This window comes from Crocodylus porosus, unplaced genomic scaffold (assembly GCF_001723895.1).
Source record: "Crocodylus porosus isolate Cpor-Errol unplaced genomic scaffold, CroPor_comp1, whole genome shotgun sequence".
In the NCBI taxonomy this organism is placed as follows: domain Eukaryota; kingdom Metazoa; phylum Chordata; order Crocodylia; family Crocodylidae; genus Crocodylus; species Crocodylus porosus.
Genome location: NW_017728906.1, coordinates 12,633,334 through 12,647,274, shown reverse-complemented (window position 1 = coordinate 12,647,274; position 13,941 = coordinate 12,633,334). Strand labels below are relative to the sequence as shown.

The 13,941-nt window shown below is 43.2% G+C and overlaps 1 protein-coding gene across 1 annotated transcript in view; it reads right to left on the bottom strand.

Annotated features, from left to right (window-relative positions):
* Positions 1-8,222, bottom strand: part of PTGFRN (prostaglandin F2 receptor inhibitor) — a 56,500-nt gene extending 48,278 nt beyond the window's left edge. The window contains exons 1-3 of the mRNA XM_019557100.1: positions 7,769-8,222; positions 5,734-6,153; positions 1,971-2,354 (exon numbers count right to left, since the gene is read on the bottom strand). Of these exons, the coding sequence (XP_019412645.1) occupies positions 1,971-2,354; positions 5,734-6,153; positions 7,769-8,222 (1,258 nt within the window). The remainder of the gene's footprint in view (positions 1-1,970; positions 2,355-5,733; positions 6,154-7,768) is intronic.
* Positions 8,223-13,941: the final 5,719 nt, after the last annotated feature.

The following is a 13,941-nucleotide window of genomic DNA, read 5'->3' as shown; positions in this document are numbered from 1 at the left end:
ACAAGCAGAGGATTTAGAAAGAATAAAGGCCTGGCTGGATAAACCTCATTCTTCCACTCTGTCACCTGTCAACAAACAGCCTCGCTGACAGTTAAATGACTTAATACCCCGCCAGCTCAGCTTCAAGCATGGAGGAAGGAGAATCCAGGATGCAGTTTTTAGAACCTCATATGCTAAGAAACATTCTTCTTCCAGTCCCTCTGTCCCCAAGCAATGCAATCCTGCTTGAAGAGTTGTTTTTATTGCTCTTGACCCAAAATAAATTACTGTTTGGTGAAAAAAGGACCAAACTTCCAAGCAGCCTACAGGATGCTTCAGTACAAAGTAAAGATGTTGAATTAGGTTTTGACCAGGTGATTGTTATAACCAAAAGATTGTTTTAAAGGAAGAAACAGAACACAGCAGGTTAGCACATACAACCATGTCTCCAAGGCACATGGGGACCATTTTCATTGATTTCATGGATTTTAGGGCTGGAAGGGACCCTGAAGATCATCAAGTCCAGCCCACTGCCCCAGGGACAGGAAGTCAGCCCAGGGTTTAAAACGCTAAAGATTTGGACAGAGAGACAGAAGTGCCTATTGCCCCAAAAGTGCAGGTATATGGAAAGCAAGAAGGGTAACTACCAGAATCTCAGTAAGACTATCAGCACTGTAACTTGGCATTTTACTTCTAAACCTGGGTTCAGAACCTAATCTAGGTTTCTTGATCTGTCTCTTTCTTCCTTCCTCCCCCACCTCAAGACTACCACCACTGACCAGGCATTGTTGTTATTCTCCGATTACAAGAGACACTAAACGGGAACAGCATGGACTAAGCCAGGACTGAGGTATGGTTCACATCTGTAACTGGTACCAAGCTCACTCATGGCTCTAAAATAGTCACTGACGTGTAGATTTTAGCAGGGGTGAGCTAGAAGTGCCTCTTGACTCTGTCCGAAATACAGTTAGAAGCCATCAGGTTTGCAATGGTTGAAATCAATTACTTTATTATTATTATTATTCTTTGAGATAGCTGTGATATGTCATAACAAACTGGAAAATACGGGGAGGGGGGGGAGGGTTTTAGAAATTTTGCTTGGGTTTCATTTCTGATATCACTCCTGAAGAACTGTTGACTTCTCAGGATATCTGCGTAAAGACAGACTCTCCAGAGCTAAAGAGTTTAGCCATGGTAACAAAGCAAAAGCTGGTAAAGTCAGTATCTGGTGTTGCATAAGACAGCAGGTTATGAGTCTAAACACAGATTCAGTCCTTGGGGGAAGAAGAGCACTACTAACCTGCCTTTGTACATAAAGTGAGGTCCTGGAGCCCACTACATCCTTTCCATCTCCAGTTTGATTTTACAACAAAATCCTGCCCACGAGAACAAACATCAGCTATGCAATAATGTGGCTTAGTACCAACTGTAAACGTGCAAACAAGCATAAACTCCTTTGTATCATCATTGGGGTACCTTAGAACAACGTGCTCTTTAAAGAGTTTTATAAAAAGGTAGCAAACGGAGAACAGTAATCTTGGTACATCTATATTATTAGCCATCTCCCTTAACATGGAAGCACTTGCTGGGTCTGGGTTACTACGCCACACTTTCACAGCAATTTGTTATAGGACAGTAAAAAATAAATAAATAAAATTAAAGAACCCCACAGATCATTATCAAGCTATTCAGTGTGTGGCAACTCCAATTTTCACCAATTTATGTAGGTTGTAATACAAGGCCTTTCAGCTCCTGGCAGGTCTATCACATGCCTTTATTCTAGAATACATAATTAATAACAAAACTGAAAAGGATGAATGTGAACCATATTTCAAAAGGTATATGGCTCAAGACTCTCACAAAGATGGCCTTTGAGACAGTGGAATACCCAGAAGAGACCTTGCAATGTCTTTGTCCTGCATACACAATGCTGTAATTGAACTAAGGAAAATAATGGTTTATCTGTAGAGTTTTTCAACAGAAGCACTCACCTAATGATGTCACGACCACGTTGACTGGTGCTGATGTTGTTTCTGCCACCTTGTGCCAGCTCCTATTGTGCAATGGCACCCAGATAGTGGCTTGGCAGAAGTAGAAGCCAGAGTTTTCCACATCCACATCATGTACCAACAGGCGATACGAATTTCCATCCATGCGACTCAGGCTGACAAAGGCAGAGTCACTGACAACAGAATCACGGTCCCAACTCAGCAAAACCTGGGCATCAGAAAAGGTACCGCTGGCCGACTCACTGAAATACCATGTGACTTCTGCTTGGAAAATGCCACTTCTGTCTGTTGTGATGTTGCAGGTGAGGTCCAGAGAGTCTCTTTCAGTTACAGATACGTTGTTTGTGATGAGGACCACATCTAGAGCTAAATCAAGAGAAACACCCCCACAAGGTGTTAGTTTTTGACAGACTTGTGAAAGATCTAGTATCTTCTCCAAATCTAAAAGTATATAAATTCCTACAAACTGCTTGATTAATGACAAATTTATAGGGACTTTAATATTTTATTCCCAGCTATGCCAGAGACTGCCTGGGTGAGGTTGAGCCAGTCAAAGTCCTTGCATCTACTTTCCCAGAAGTAAGGGTAAATTTCCCAGGCTTATAATGCAACTAAAGTCACACAAGTCAGTCTCCACTGGAGTCAATAGGTGCTGCACCTGTTTATATCAGAGCACCAGTCAGTCACTTCTGTTTTGTGTTCCCCTGATGGAAGTCATATTCCTCCTAGTGTAGCTGTCTTCATATAAACAGCCTTGGCTAAGTCCTGAATTCCTGACCTACCTCAACACCATTACCAAGATTAGAAACAGAAGTTAACAGAAAGCAAAGCTACACGGCTACTGCTCTAATTTTAACAGTATCCAATACATGCTTGAAGACTTTACATCGCTACAACAGTAGCTTAGGCATATTATCAGACTCCTCTCCTGGCCAGTGACTGTATTCAATCCCTATAACACATGCTATCACGTTAAAAAAAAAAAAAGAGGCCTTTGAGATCCAAAATAACTGGCAGTGTTTTAGAAAAAGGAGATGGAAAGTAAGAAGTGAAGAGGTGAGTTTAACACATGCTATTTTTAACCTCCTGGCACAAGATTCAAGTGGTATCTTATCTTGTCCCCTTTTGTCTCATAGCAATTTAAGTCTATTCACCTACTGCATACTGTCCAAGCACAAGCCTATGAGCTCTTTGGGTAGGGGCTGTAATGCCTTTTGTTTGTAAAATATGTAGTGCTCTAATCCTGAGTGAAGTCTGCTGATTTTGCTAAACTAGCACCAGTGTTCCCCTGATGGAATCAGTGGCCAAGTTCCCCCCTTAACAGGAAGCTACATTTAAATGACAGATGAAGTGATTTCCATGTATGCACACTGCAGCACTTACGCACTGTTTGTAAAGCACTTTGTGATTTTTTGTAATGAAAGATGCTCTCTAAATTTAAGAATCAATCACTCCTTAAATTATTAAAGCTGCTGTCTTTAAGACCAAGGCTTGCCCCTCTTCCAGTCTAACACTGCTTCTGACAGCACAAAAAAGTCAGTAAGCTCACTTGGTCACACAACAGCACACACTTGTCAAGCTCCCATCACCTGCATGCCCCAAGTAATAATTTTGACAGGCAAGCAGACGGTTTGTTCCCCCCTCTCTGCATTATAATTGTGACGTGAAAATTGACTAAGCCTCTCAATTCATAATGTAATATACTAATATCAAACGCAAGATTAGGACTCAATAACGAGAGAAGCATAATAGGTTTTCCAAGAAACAAGCATCTGTTAAACACAAGAAATACTAGATATCTAATAAAGCAGAAATTTTTGTAAGGATTTCACCCATACACATTCTCTCCTTAAAGCTCTTTTTAAACTATTATTATTGCAGAAGTGCCTGAAGACTCCAATGGGATTATAAACCCATTACATCATGCAAACACACAGGAAGAGACAATCTCTCATCTAGAAATCTTAGGATCTTTTCCAGGATCTTAGATAACAGCTAATAGAAGGGATGGGAGCAATGTGGGGGGGGCAAAGGAAATAGCAGGAAGTTCAGGCAGTCATACAGCTAATTTGTATGCACCCAAAATGGTACTGGATCATCTAATGTAGGAGGACGGGGGCATAAAACTCTTATTTTACATAAAAAGAACACAACAGCTTTTAAATCCAAGGTGGCCAAAACATTCCCCAGAACATGCTATGCTCACCCTTGCCTTTTATGTGAAGGTGCAGCTTATGCAGACTACAGGTCCGAGTACACACTGCTCTCAAGTCCTGGCTATCAGATCACATTACGTGGGGGTACACATATTACACACAGGCTATAACACTAATATTTTAGAGGTGGGACAAGATCCACTCCACTTGAGACAAGTTAAGAGAGGCCCTTGTGCTACCAACAGAACAGGCAGGTCTACAAATGACTGAGCTGAATTTGATGGCCAAAATTATTTTTAAAAAATCTGTCCCTGCTCAAGCACCGTTTCTGGTGCCTTCCATTTCCATCTTTTATCCAACCAGTGATTCAACCCCACCTTGCTAATTCAGCTTATCCAGTAACTTAAAAACTTGACAAAGGGAGAATTACAGCCCCTGATCAGTACTCCCGGTAGAGAACTTGTGCCAACTGTGCTGTCTAGCATCCATGCTATCTTGGGGAAGAAGGGGCAGGCTGATTCTGTCATATCTCACAGACTAAGCAGTACTAGGACACTAAATTGCATCCAAATTAGCTATCCAAACAGCAGTTCTGAGTTCTCCCTGTGGCGAATAAAGGATTTCAAAAGGCAGATGCCCTTACTGTCTGAACACTGCCTAAAATAATGTCATAATCGCACATTTCTAAGGGACCATCTTGTCTGCTTTTATACCCACTCAGTGATACGATGCATTATCCAGGCTGCTACACACACACAGCTGCACACTTTGCCAGGACTAGCAAATCTATTCATAAAAGCTCTGGGCTGAGGATATCTGGATAGTCAGAGTCCAGGACTACAAGTATATGTTTCCCAAACATGCAATTTACAGCTCCTTAGTCAAGCGTGCAGTAAGTACTTAGCAGAAAAACTGCTTCCCTACACCACTGCCAACATGGTACCACAAGTACCCCAAGAAAGCTGAGGCAGCAAAATCAACACTGCAGAGCTGAAAAAATAAAACCATACTTGGAAATCATTGTTGCCTTTATTTCGTTTAACTAATTCATTTTAATATTTAGTATAAATGAGAAATACTTCACACCTGCCACTGATACACAACTACCTTTAGGGTGGAAAGCGGCAGCTGTTTAACAGTACAGATCAACATCCACTGCAGTCTGAGACAGGAAATGAGTATGTGGAAGGGTACGTTTGAAGACACAAAATGCAAAGACCCAAGAAGGTCTGGGTGTAGGATACAAAACCAGAACACAAATGACTCTTTGGAGATGTGTGACAGAACTAAAACCAGCCCTCAGGTGATCTGGATTTAGATTTTCTCTCTCGTTTAAAAAGATCAATAAATGTATTATCACATATCAATTTATTGTTCTCCATCATGTTGCATAGAACCTGTCCCTATGAAAGGAGAGAGCCACCAACATTATTTCCTACCACAGTTGAGGCTTTCCCAGGTGACAGCCAGGTTAAAACACTATCCAGCCTTTATCTTTCTTCTGCTCTTGCTAATTCACATGACCCAGATGTGGAAGGGCGGAAGATCAGTTTTAAAACATATACATCCCACATCACCCTGAAACACACCTGTCTGTTGGATCACCACGCTTGCTGTCTCCACACTCTTCTCCTGAATCTTCTGCCACAAACCATCTGTCCCTGTTACCCACTCACTCACTAGACACCTGTAGGCACCTTCATCCACTGGCATTGCCTGAGACACCGACAACCAGTAAGTGTCATTTGTTGCTGCATCGAAGCGTACGTCTCCACTGTGGTAGCGCTCCCCATACTCGGGGCTGGAATGGAACTTGCCCTCGTGCGTCAGAGAAAGAACTTCCCTCCAAGATGGGCCACTCTTCACTTGCCAGGTAACATGTAGGTGAGTGTGCTCTGAAGTGTGGGTAGAAGCTGAACAGCACAACTCAAACGAGACTCCCTCAGACAGCCTGAGGGATGCTGAAGACTGGGTATTGCAGCGATTCACTTTTAAGCCATCGGCAATCACTAATCAAAGAAGAAATTATTATAAGCACACCAAACAATAAAAATGAGTCAACTAAAAAAGCCCCCTTCCCAACTCATGCTCCCCCAGAAAATAAAAAAAGTGGTGATGATCAGGAATACAGTTGAATGGCTAGCCCCAAATTTGTTATACATGTCATTTTGGCTAATCATCTCTTCCCAAAAATCACTCAAAATCATTCAAACACCATTATTTTATCAAAGCAAGTCCCTACTGAAGTGCTCAGCCTGATGCCTACCCCCATCCCCAAGTTCTGTCACTGATGGCAAAATCAAAATCAATAGGTTCACTTCCAAATTTTGCCTACCAGTGGGAGCATCTGTTCTACACATTCATTAATGCGCCACAGTTACTGTGCATTAAGTTTAGTACTTGGATTATCAAGCACTAAATCAATGAGCAGTAATTTGAGCTACGGCACAGTAGTGCCAGCACTTGGTTTTTTAGTGATGCTAACTGGGCAGTAGCCTAATACTACTGCACAGTAGTGTATTACCAGGGGCTTTGCCTGGCACACTACTGTGCAGTGTTATAAGGCTACTGCACACTTAGCGTCTTTTGTAGATGTGTTCAGTGTGCAAGACAATGCTATAAATTCATTAAGAAAAAAAAGATTCCCTACTACCATGCTGCTGAAGGATATCAGGCTCTCCAGAAAGAGGAAGATTACTACTGCCTTAGTTGAAAACCCCTAGATGATACTCTCAGCTGTAAACATACCCTCTCCCTTTTATTCCCTTTCTCCTACTTATAATTTAGCCTTCCTGCCTCAACATCTAGGAGGTTTACATTAGATTCTTCAGAGTAGTGGTGCCTAACCTTTTTCACTGTGGATGAGATGGACAGTGCTCAGTCCATCCAAAGGCCAGATACAGCATGCAAGACAGTGAGGCACGGCTCAATCTGCCCATGCGAGGTCAGGGAGCAGCCCAACCCCTATCCAGCCATGTTTGGGGGAGGCAGTGTGGCCCAGCCCTGATCTGCCCACAGAGGGTGGGGAACAGGGCATGGCTTTGCCTTGATCCAGCCATGTGTGTGTATGGGGGGAGTTGAGAGGAGCAGGAGGGGCACAACCCAGCCTGAATCCAGCCCCACAGGCTGAGGAAGAGAAGGGGGTGCAGCCTAGCCCAATCCAGCCCTGAGGGGTGGCAGTATTACTTACCACTGCTCCCCCAGCACCAGATTTCCCAGCCCATGGAGTGCCCTGCAGGCCAGATGCAATGCCTCCATGGGCCGTATACAACTCACAGGCCAGAAGTTGAGTGCCCCTACTTTTCTTTTCCTGCTTTTTTTCTTTTGTGCTAGCTGGTAAAAATAAAATTTTGATAGAATTTATGACATGACACCCCTTTCATCTTACCTCATTTCCCTCTGCTACTACCACTAATATACTGACCAGCATATTTTTTGAAAAGCAGCTTTAGGAAAGGATCTGGAGAAGAGAACTGTCACAGACAATCTGTAACAGGGATTTAGGCAAAAACAGGGCCAACGACTATTCCTGGTATTGTACAGAAGCACAGAAGGTATGGGAATACCCAACAACATGTTTCCACTTGGTACCACTTATGAATCCCCCTCACCCTTCAGAAATACCTTTCAGGTCAACTGTAGCATAGTAATTCCCCTGAACAGTAGCATCTGTGCTGGGGGTGGTGCACTTGTATTCTCCTTTGTCAGCTGGCTGAGTGTTTTTGATCACAAGTTCCACGGCATCATTGGTATTCCGTCTCAGCTTGATCTCTTTGCTGTCAACCCGTTTTTGGTACTCCTCAGAGGTGAACGTGGTGTCCCAGGTACTCACTATGCGCACATATTTACTTTCCTTCCAAAACTCCCACTCAAAGTTCTGTTCTGTGGGTCCATCATACTCACTAACACTGCAAGGAATCACCACCTCTGTGCCCTCTACTCGAATAAGGGGACTGGTGGGCACTCTGACAATCCGTCCTCTGCAGAAAGCTAAGCAGGAAAAAAACAAAAACACAGTTAGCATAGAAATTAATATGTTGAATGAAATCAGGTGTCCCACTAGTCCAATTGCTACCATGGTTCAGGAGAACAAGAAGAAATGCACCTATGTGCAGAATCATAATACAGTATTTACTTCAATATAAGACATACCTGATACAAGGTAACCCCCCCCCCCCAACAATTAGATTCTATACATGGAAATTTTTTTAACTTATTATAATTTCCCAAGTACAGAATCCAATTATTGGAAGTCTGTCTTAAATGTGTCCCTTTCCTGCTGCTATAGCAGGGAAAATAAATCTGGAAGATCAGGTAGCTCCTTTGCCCTCTGCTCCCCAGCTTCTTCATTCTACATCACCTTTCCCCCTGCTTACTGTCAGACCCTGCTCTCCCTGAGCACATGGAAGCGAGTAGCTAATTTGAAAACAATGACCTTCAAATAAACATAGCTATAGTAATTTGCATATACCCATAGACTTAATTCATCCAGAATTGATGCATTTCATTTTTTTTAAACAGCTGCAAGTTTTAACACAGGTACTGAATAAACATACTTATAAGTAGATATTAAAGTGCTACTTAGGTATAGTTATGAACCACTGTAATTTGGGTTTCGGGGGATTTCACAGGAAAGCCTGAAATTGAGCGTTCCCCCCAAAGTCCCAGAAAATTGCGATTTGGCTGGACACAGCCTGAAACTACAGGGGGTAGGTGGTGCGGGGGGCGTTAAAGATTTCTGTGCCTGCAGAGGGGCATGGGGCTGCAGCTGAGTTGAACTAGCTCCAGAAAGGAGCTGCCTTCGCAGCCAAAACGTAGCACAGGAGCGAGTTCCATGTCACCATGGCTGCCAAGGTGAGGCACGGAGGCAGTGGCAAGGAGTTGTGCACCCTGCGGTTGCCAGGCAGGCAGGGGACACCTCACCTTGGCATCCATAGCAACACAGCGCTGCCTCCTGAGCCAGCTCCCACCCGCTGGACCTTTAGAGGTGCCTCCTGCCCAGAACTGGTCCAGCCTGTCTGCAGCCCCATGCCCTGCAGTGGACACAGAAATCTGGAGGGGGTACATGTGCCCCCCACCCCCCACATCACCTCTGTCCCTCATTCCCCAGCCATGTTGCCTGTGCCCCCTGCCCCACCTCTGTAGACTTCCCTGGAGGGAACTGATCCCTACCACACTGCCTGCACACGCATGTGACACCTGCTTCCTCCCACTCCCCACAACCCCAAGCAGCCCCTTGCAGACTGGAACTCTGCCAGCCTGTAAGGGGAAACCTGTGGTTTCCTGCATTTGTCTCTTTAAAGGAGAAAATCCGTATTTTGCCATAGCAAATGGAAAACCTAGACCCCTGCTTATTGATTTCTCCTCAGATGCAAGTCTTTCCAAACTCATAACTTTTGTCACCCACTATCATACCCTTTCTTTTCCCAATAAAACCTGAGATGGATTGACTTTACATGAAAACAGTCATCCAAATGAGGCTGAATCAGGGATTTACATGAACATACTGTCAAACCAAATTATTATCACTGTTTGCTTAGCAACATTATCCATAAAGGAATTTCCACATTCCTGGAGTGTCAAGTGAAGTTCACACATTAAGAAACTCATTAAAATGAGGACATCCAACAAAAGAGTCCAGAGAAGAGCCATACACATGATTAGAGGTCAAGAGAAAGGCCTTATGAGGAAAGGCTGAGAGGCATGGGATTCATCAGCCTGGAGAAGAGAAGGCTCAGGGGCGACTTGGTGCAGCCTATAAGTACATAAGGGATGTGCATCAGGAACTGGGAGAACGTCTGTTCACCAAGGCCCCTCAAGGAAAGACAAGGTCAAATGGTCACAAACTGTTGGAAAAACTTCTTTACTGTCCAAGTCTCCAAAGTCTGGAATAGACTACCCACAGAAGGGGTGCAAGCACCTGTTCTGGACATGTTCAAGAAATGCCGGGATGCTTACCTTGCTGGGGTCATCTGACCCTAGTTAACTTCCTTTCCTAATGTCTATGAAATCTATGAAGAATTTACTGTTCTGCACATAGTATACTTTGATCTTTCCCTTATTCCAGTTGCTCAGGAACCCCTGCAAGTGCCTTTATCGAATAATCCTAGCAGTGCTGAGGCAGAGGCAGTTAATTTTTAGTGCATTACCTGATCTTATTACCATAAGGCTTCTGCCAACAGAATATCTCAACTGAACACATGGCATTCTGCACAGAGGTTAGCTGACAAGAGGAACATGGGCTCTGGACAGGCTATTTGCTATCCAGGTATAAAGGAAAAGTCAGAAACCATGATACTTTCAGGCCTGGATGCACTGGCTTGGCCTATTAATTCAACACCTTCCCCCCTAAGCTAGGAATGAGGTACAGTACATACCTAGGACCTTCAGTACATATCCAGAGCCTTCAGGCACCTAATCTTTCCTATCCCCAGATGCATCAAACATGGTCTGAGGATGGGACCAGTATGTGATGTATGTACACGACATTCACAGAACATACAGAACTTATTTTTTTAATAATAAACAGTTTTAAACATCTGGATTGCAAAGAACACTTTCCGTATGAGAAGAGGATAAGAGTGCAGCACTGTCTCATTCTGGCTGCAGAAAGCTTGAAGTAACTCAGATGAGAACTTTCCTAGATATGATTAACCTCACTGGAGTATTAACCCTAAAAGCTTACTATTTTAAAGAGATGTATAAATATTTAATTGCATTCCTTCTTCTAGTCTACTGCCATGTTAAGCACAAAGGTGAAAAGATAGATATGTACTACAGGAAAGGAAAAGATAAAAAGGCAGAAAAAAGAGTTTGTCTAATGCAGTGATGCTCAACCATGGTACCACAACACCATGGAGTGCCATGAAATATTTAAGGGTGACATACAACATAGCACTGTTAGGTATGCAAACACTTACACAAGACAAACTAAACCCGGAGATTTCAAATAGGAATCCATAGCGTCAAAAGCACTCTCTCTCACCTGTGGTCTCTCTAACAGAAGAGAACAGAAGTTCTTTGCAACCAGAATTGTTCTAGTATTTTTTCTGTAATCAAAATTTGAGTCAAAGCCAAGAAGTCGCTTTCCTAGGCAGACTTGGACAGCATGGGAGGGAGTCAGCTATTGTTCACTGGATGCTACATTCTGCCTACAGGGCATGGTGGCAAAGGGCTTAACCTGTGTTGCTATGGAACTGGAAGCATGAATTCAAGCCTTGCTTTCAACTTGAAGCAACTGCAAACACCTACTCAGACAGTGGATCCAAAAATGGCTGGTCCCAGTGCTAGGTCTCTCTCCTCTATGCCCTAGTCATGCTAACATAGCAGGCCACTAAATGTGCATCTGATTACTGGCAATTTTTAAAAATATATTTAGCATCTATAACACAGTCTAAGGGAACAGGTATTGACCATCCATGGGTAAGTCAAGGTAACACAGGTAGTTGCAACTGCAAACAACAAGGTCCTCCCTCTTCCGCTCACTCCAAATTTGAGTGGGGAAATGTGAATGCTATCCAATTTATGTTCCCTGGCATTTCAAACAGGAAAGAGGCTTCTTCTCCTTACACTACAAGAATAAAACTATCCAATCTAAATGCATGACATAACAAATGAGGAAACAGCTTCTTATTCAAGAAAAAAAGCTTAGAAATGTAACCCCAAAACTCAATGCCAAAAAGAAATGTCAGTACTTTCTCCATCAAGCACTCCAGCAGCACAGCAATAGCTATGGGAGGTCTATGCTAGCTGAATTGTGCTTTGGATCACTGGCACTTGGTGATACATAACAGACTAGTTAATACTGGGAGTATTTATTTAAAAAAAACAACAGTATGCTTTGAGCTGTACAGATCATAAAGGAAGACAGTCCCATAAATTCTCTAGACCCCACCACCACATATATACAAAAGACCATAATAATTCCAAAATGCAGAAGTCTGGAGAAGCAATACATTATTCTCTGGCACAGATGCAAACCATTTAAATTAGCCAGATGATCTGGCAAAGAAAGTCATGAGCCTTTCCAGTGGCTTTGGCTCCTCAGCCCAGAGAATAACCTCTGCAGCTGCAGATGGGAAGCAAGCTAACCTCCTAAAGCCAAAGAGTGAATGACAGTACTGGCTAGATTCATAGCCCCAAAATTTCTGTGACAGACATTTGCTCTCATCAGGGGACCCAAACCTTTCAAATTCAGGTCGTCGAACAAAGTTACATACAAACTGGTAATCCTGCTCTCTCACCATTAACTATATATCCAAACCAAGACGCATCAATATAATTTGTGTGGGAACACTGAGATCAAACAAGATGTTTGGAGGATTTGACATCCTGAACCACTCAGGATTCTAGGACCATATGTAAGGGCAGGTGCCCTTGACTTCCAGAGACACTACTCAGACCAGAAACCTGAACTAATGCCAATTTAAAGAAATAAAGGTTGTTGGGCTGCAGTGGTTCTGCTTCTCTAAATCATACTGCAAAGTTATTTATGTTCCTCTTCCAAGATCAATTATTTGTTTGGGAGGAGGAGGGTTCAACAGGGAAAGGATTAGTTGCATTAAATTACACCCTAGTTTGCATCTCTCTCCATCTCCAGCGGCAATGCCTAGCAGCAGGAACAGCAAAGCAGGCCTGTACAGTCTGATGCACCCTGTACCAAGAGAAGTAGCAACATCCAGTAATGGCTGTTGCACAGGGTGCTGGCCACTGGCATCTTTGTCCACCACTTAGCCCCAGTGGCATTGGCAGCCTGCCCTTTCTGTAAGGAGGAGGTAGAAAAGATGCTCTTCCATGCCTTCTTGGACTGTCTCTGACTGTGGCCACTCCTTGCTGCCCTCAGCAGCCTCTTTGGCATGCTGGACGTGGACTTCTTTAAGACTGTGTACATTTTTTCTTCCTGTACTGCCCGGCCAAGGGGAGCATGATTTGCCTGGCCAGTTTTCTGCTGGATCGAGACAAGATGGCAGCTCTAAAGAGATGCAGAAACTGGCTTGCAGAGGCAGCTCCAATGACACCCTACAACTCTTCCATTTTCTGGTCTGGGTATACATCATGTTTGAGTCTTGACCAGTTTGTAGACCAGTTTGTGTCACACTGGGTCATCATGGGGGTAACTCTGCAGGTAGAAGATGGACAGCCATCCTAAATGAGGAACCCCACAAAGGGCATTGCAAAAGAGATGATTTCAATCTCTAGGGATATGGGTACTTTGTTACTGACAACGTTTCATGCTCAGCCCCTGGGTGGGGTGCACCTTACTGCGATTCCAGGCTTTGCTTTTAACTTTTTAAAAAATAACAGAGGTTTAAAAAGCTTCTCTCCCCCTTTCTCTCTTACCCTCTCCCTTCCTCCACCCCCTAGGACACAGAGCCTTATTTAAGATGCTGGACATCAAATTTCCAACAAAATCATTCCATTGATTAAAGTCATGCTGTTGACTTAGAAATTTTGGGTCAGTAAGAAAGCATGCCAAAACTGACTATGAAAAAACATAATATGGAAACTGCTTAAAGAAACTGGCTGGTTCAGCGCAGCACCAACTACGAAAACGTTAAGAACTAAAAATCACATAAAATATAACTGATATATACGGTTATGTGTAGAGAACATTAAACACAATCATACAAGATAATACAAATTATCTTCTTTATCCCTAATTATAGTCAGCAAGAGCTTTATATAGCTATTCAACTAAGAGACGAACCAAGAATGAATATGTTGTCTTCAGCACCTCACCTCTTAACTTCTATAAAGCATCTCCCCAGGGAACTGCAGCCAAAATGCAGCACTTCATC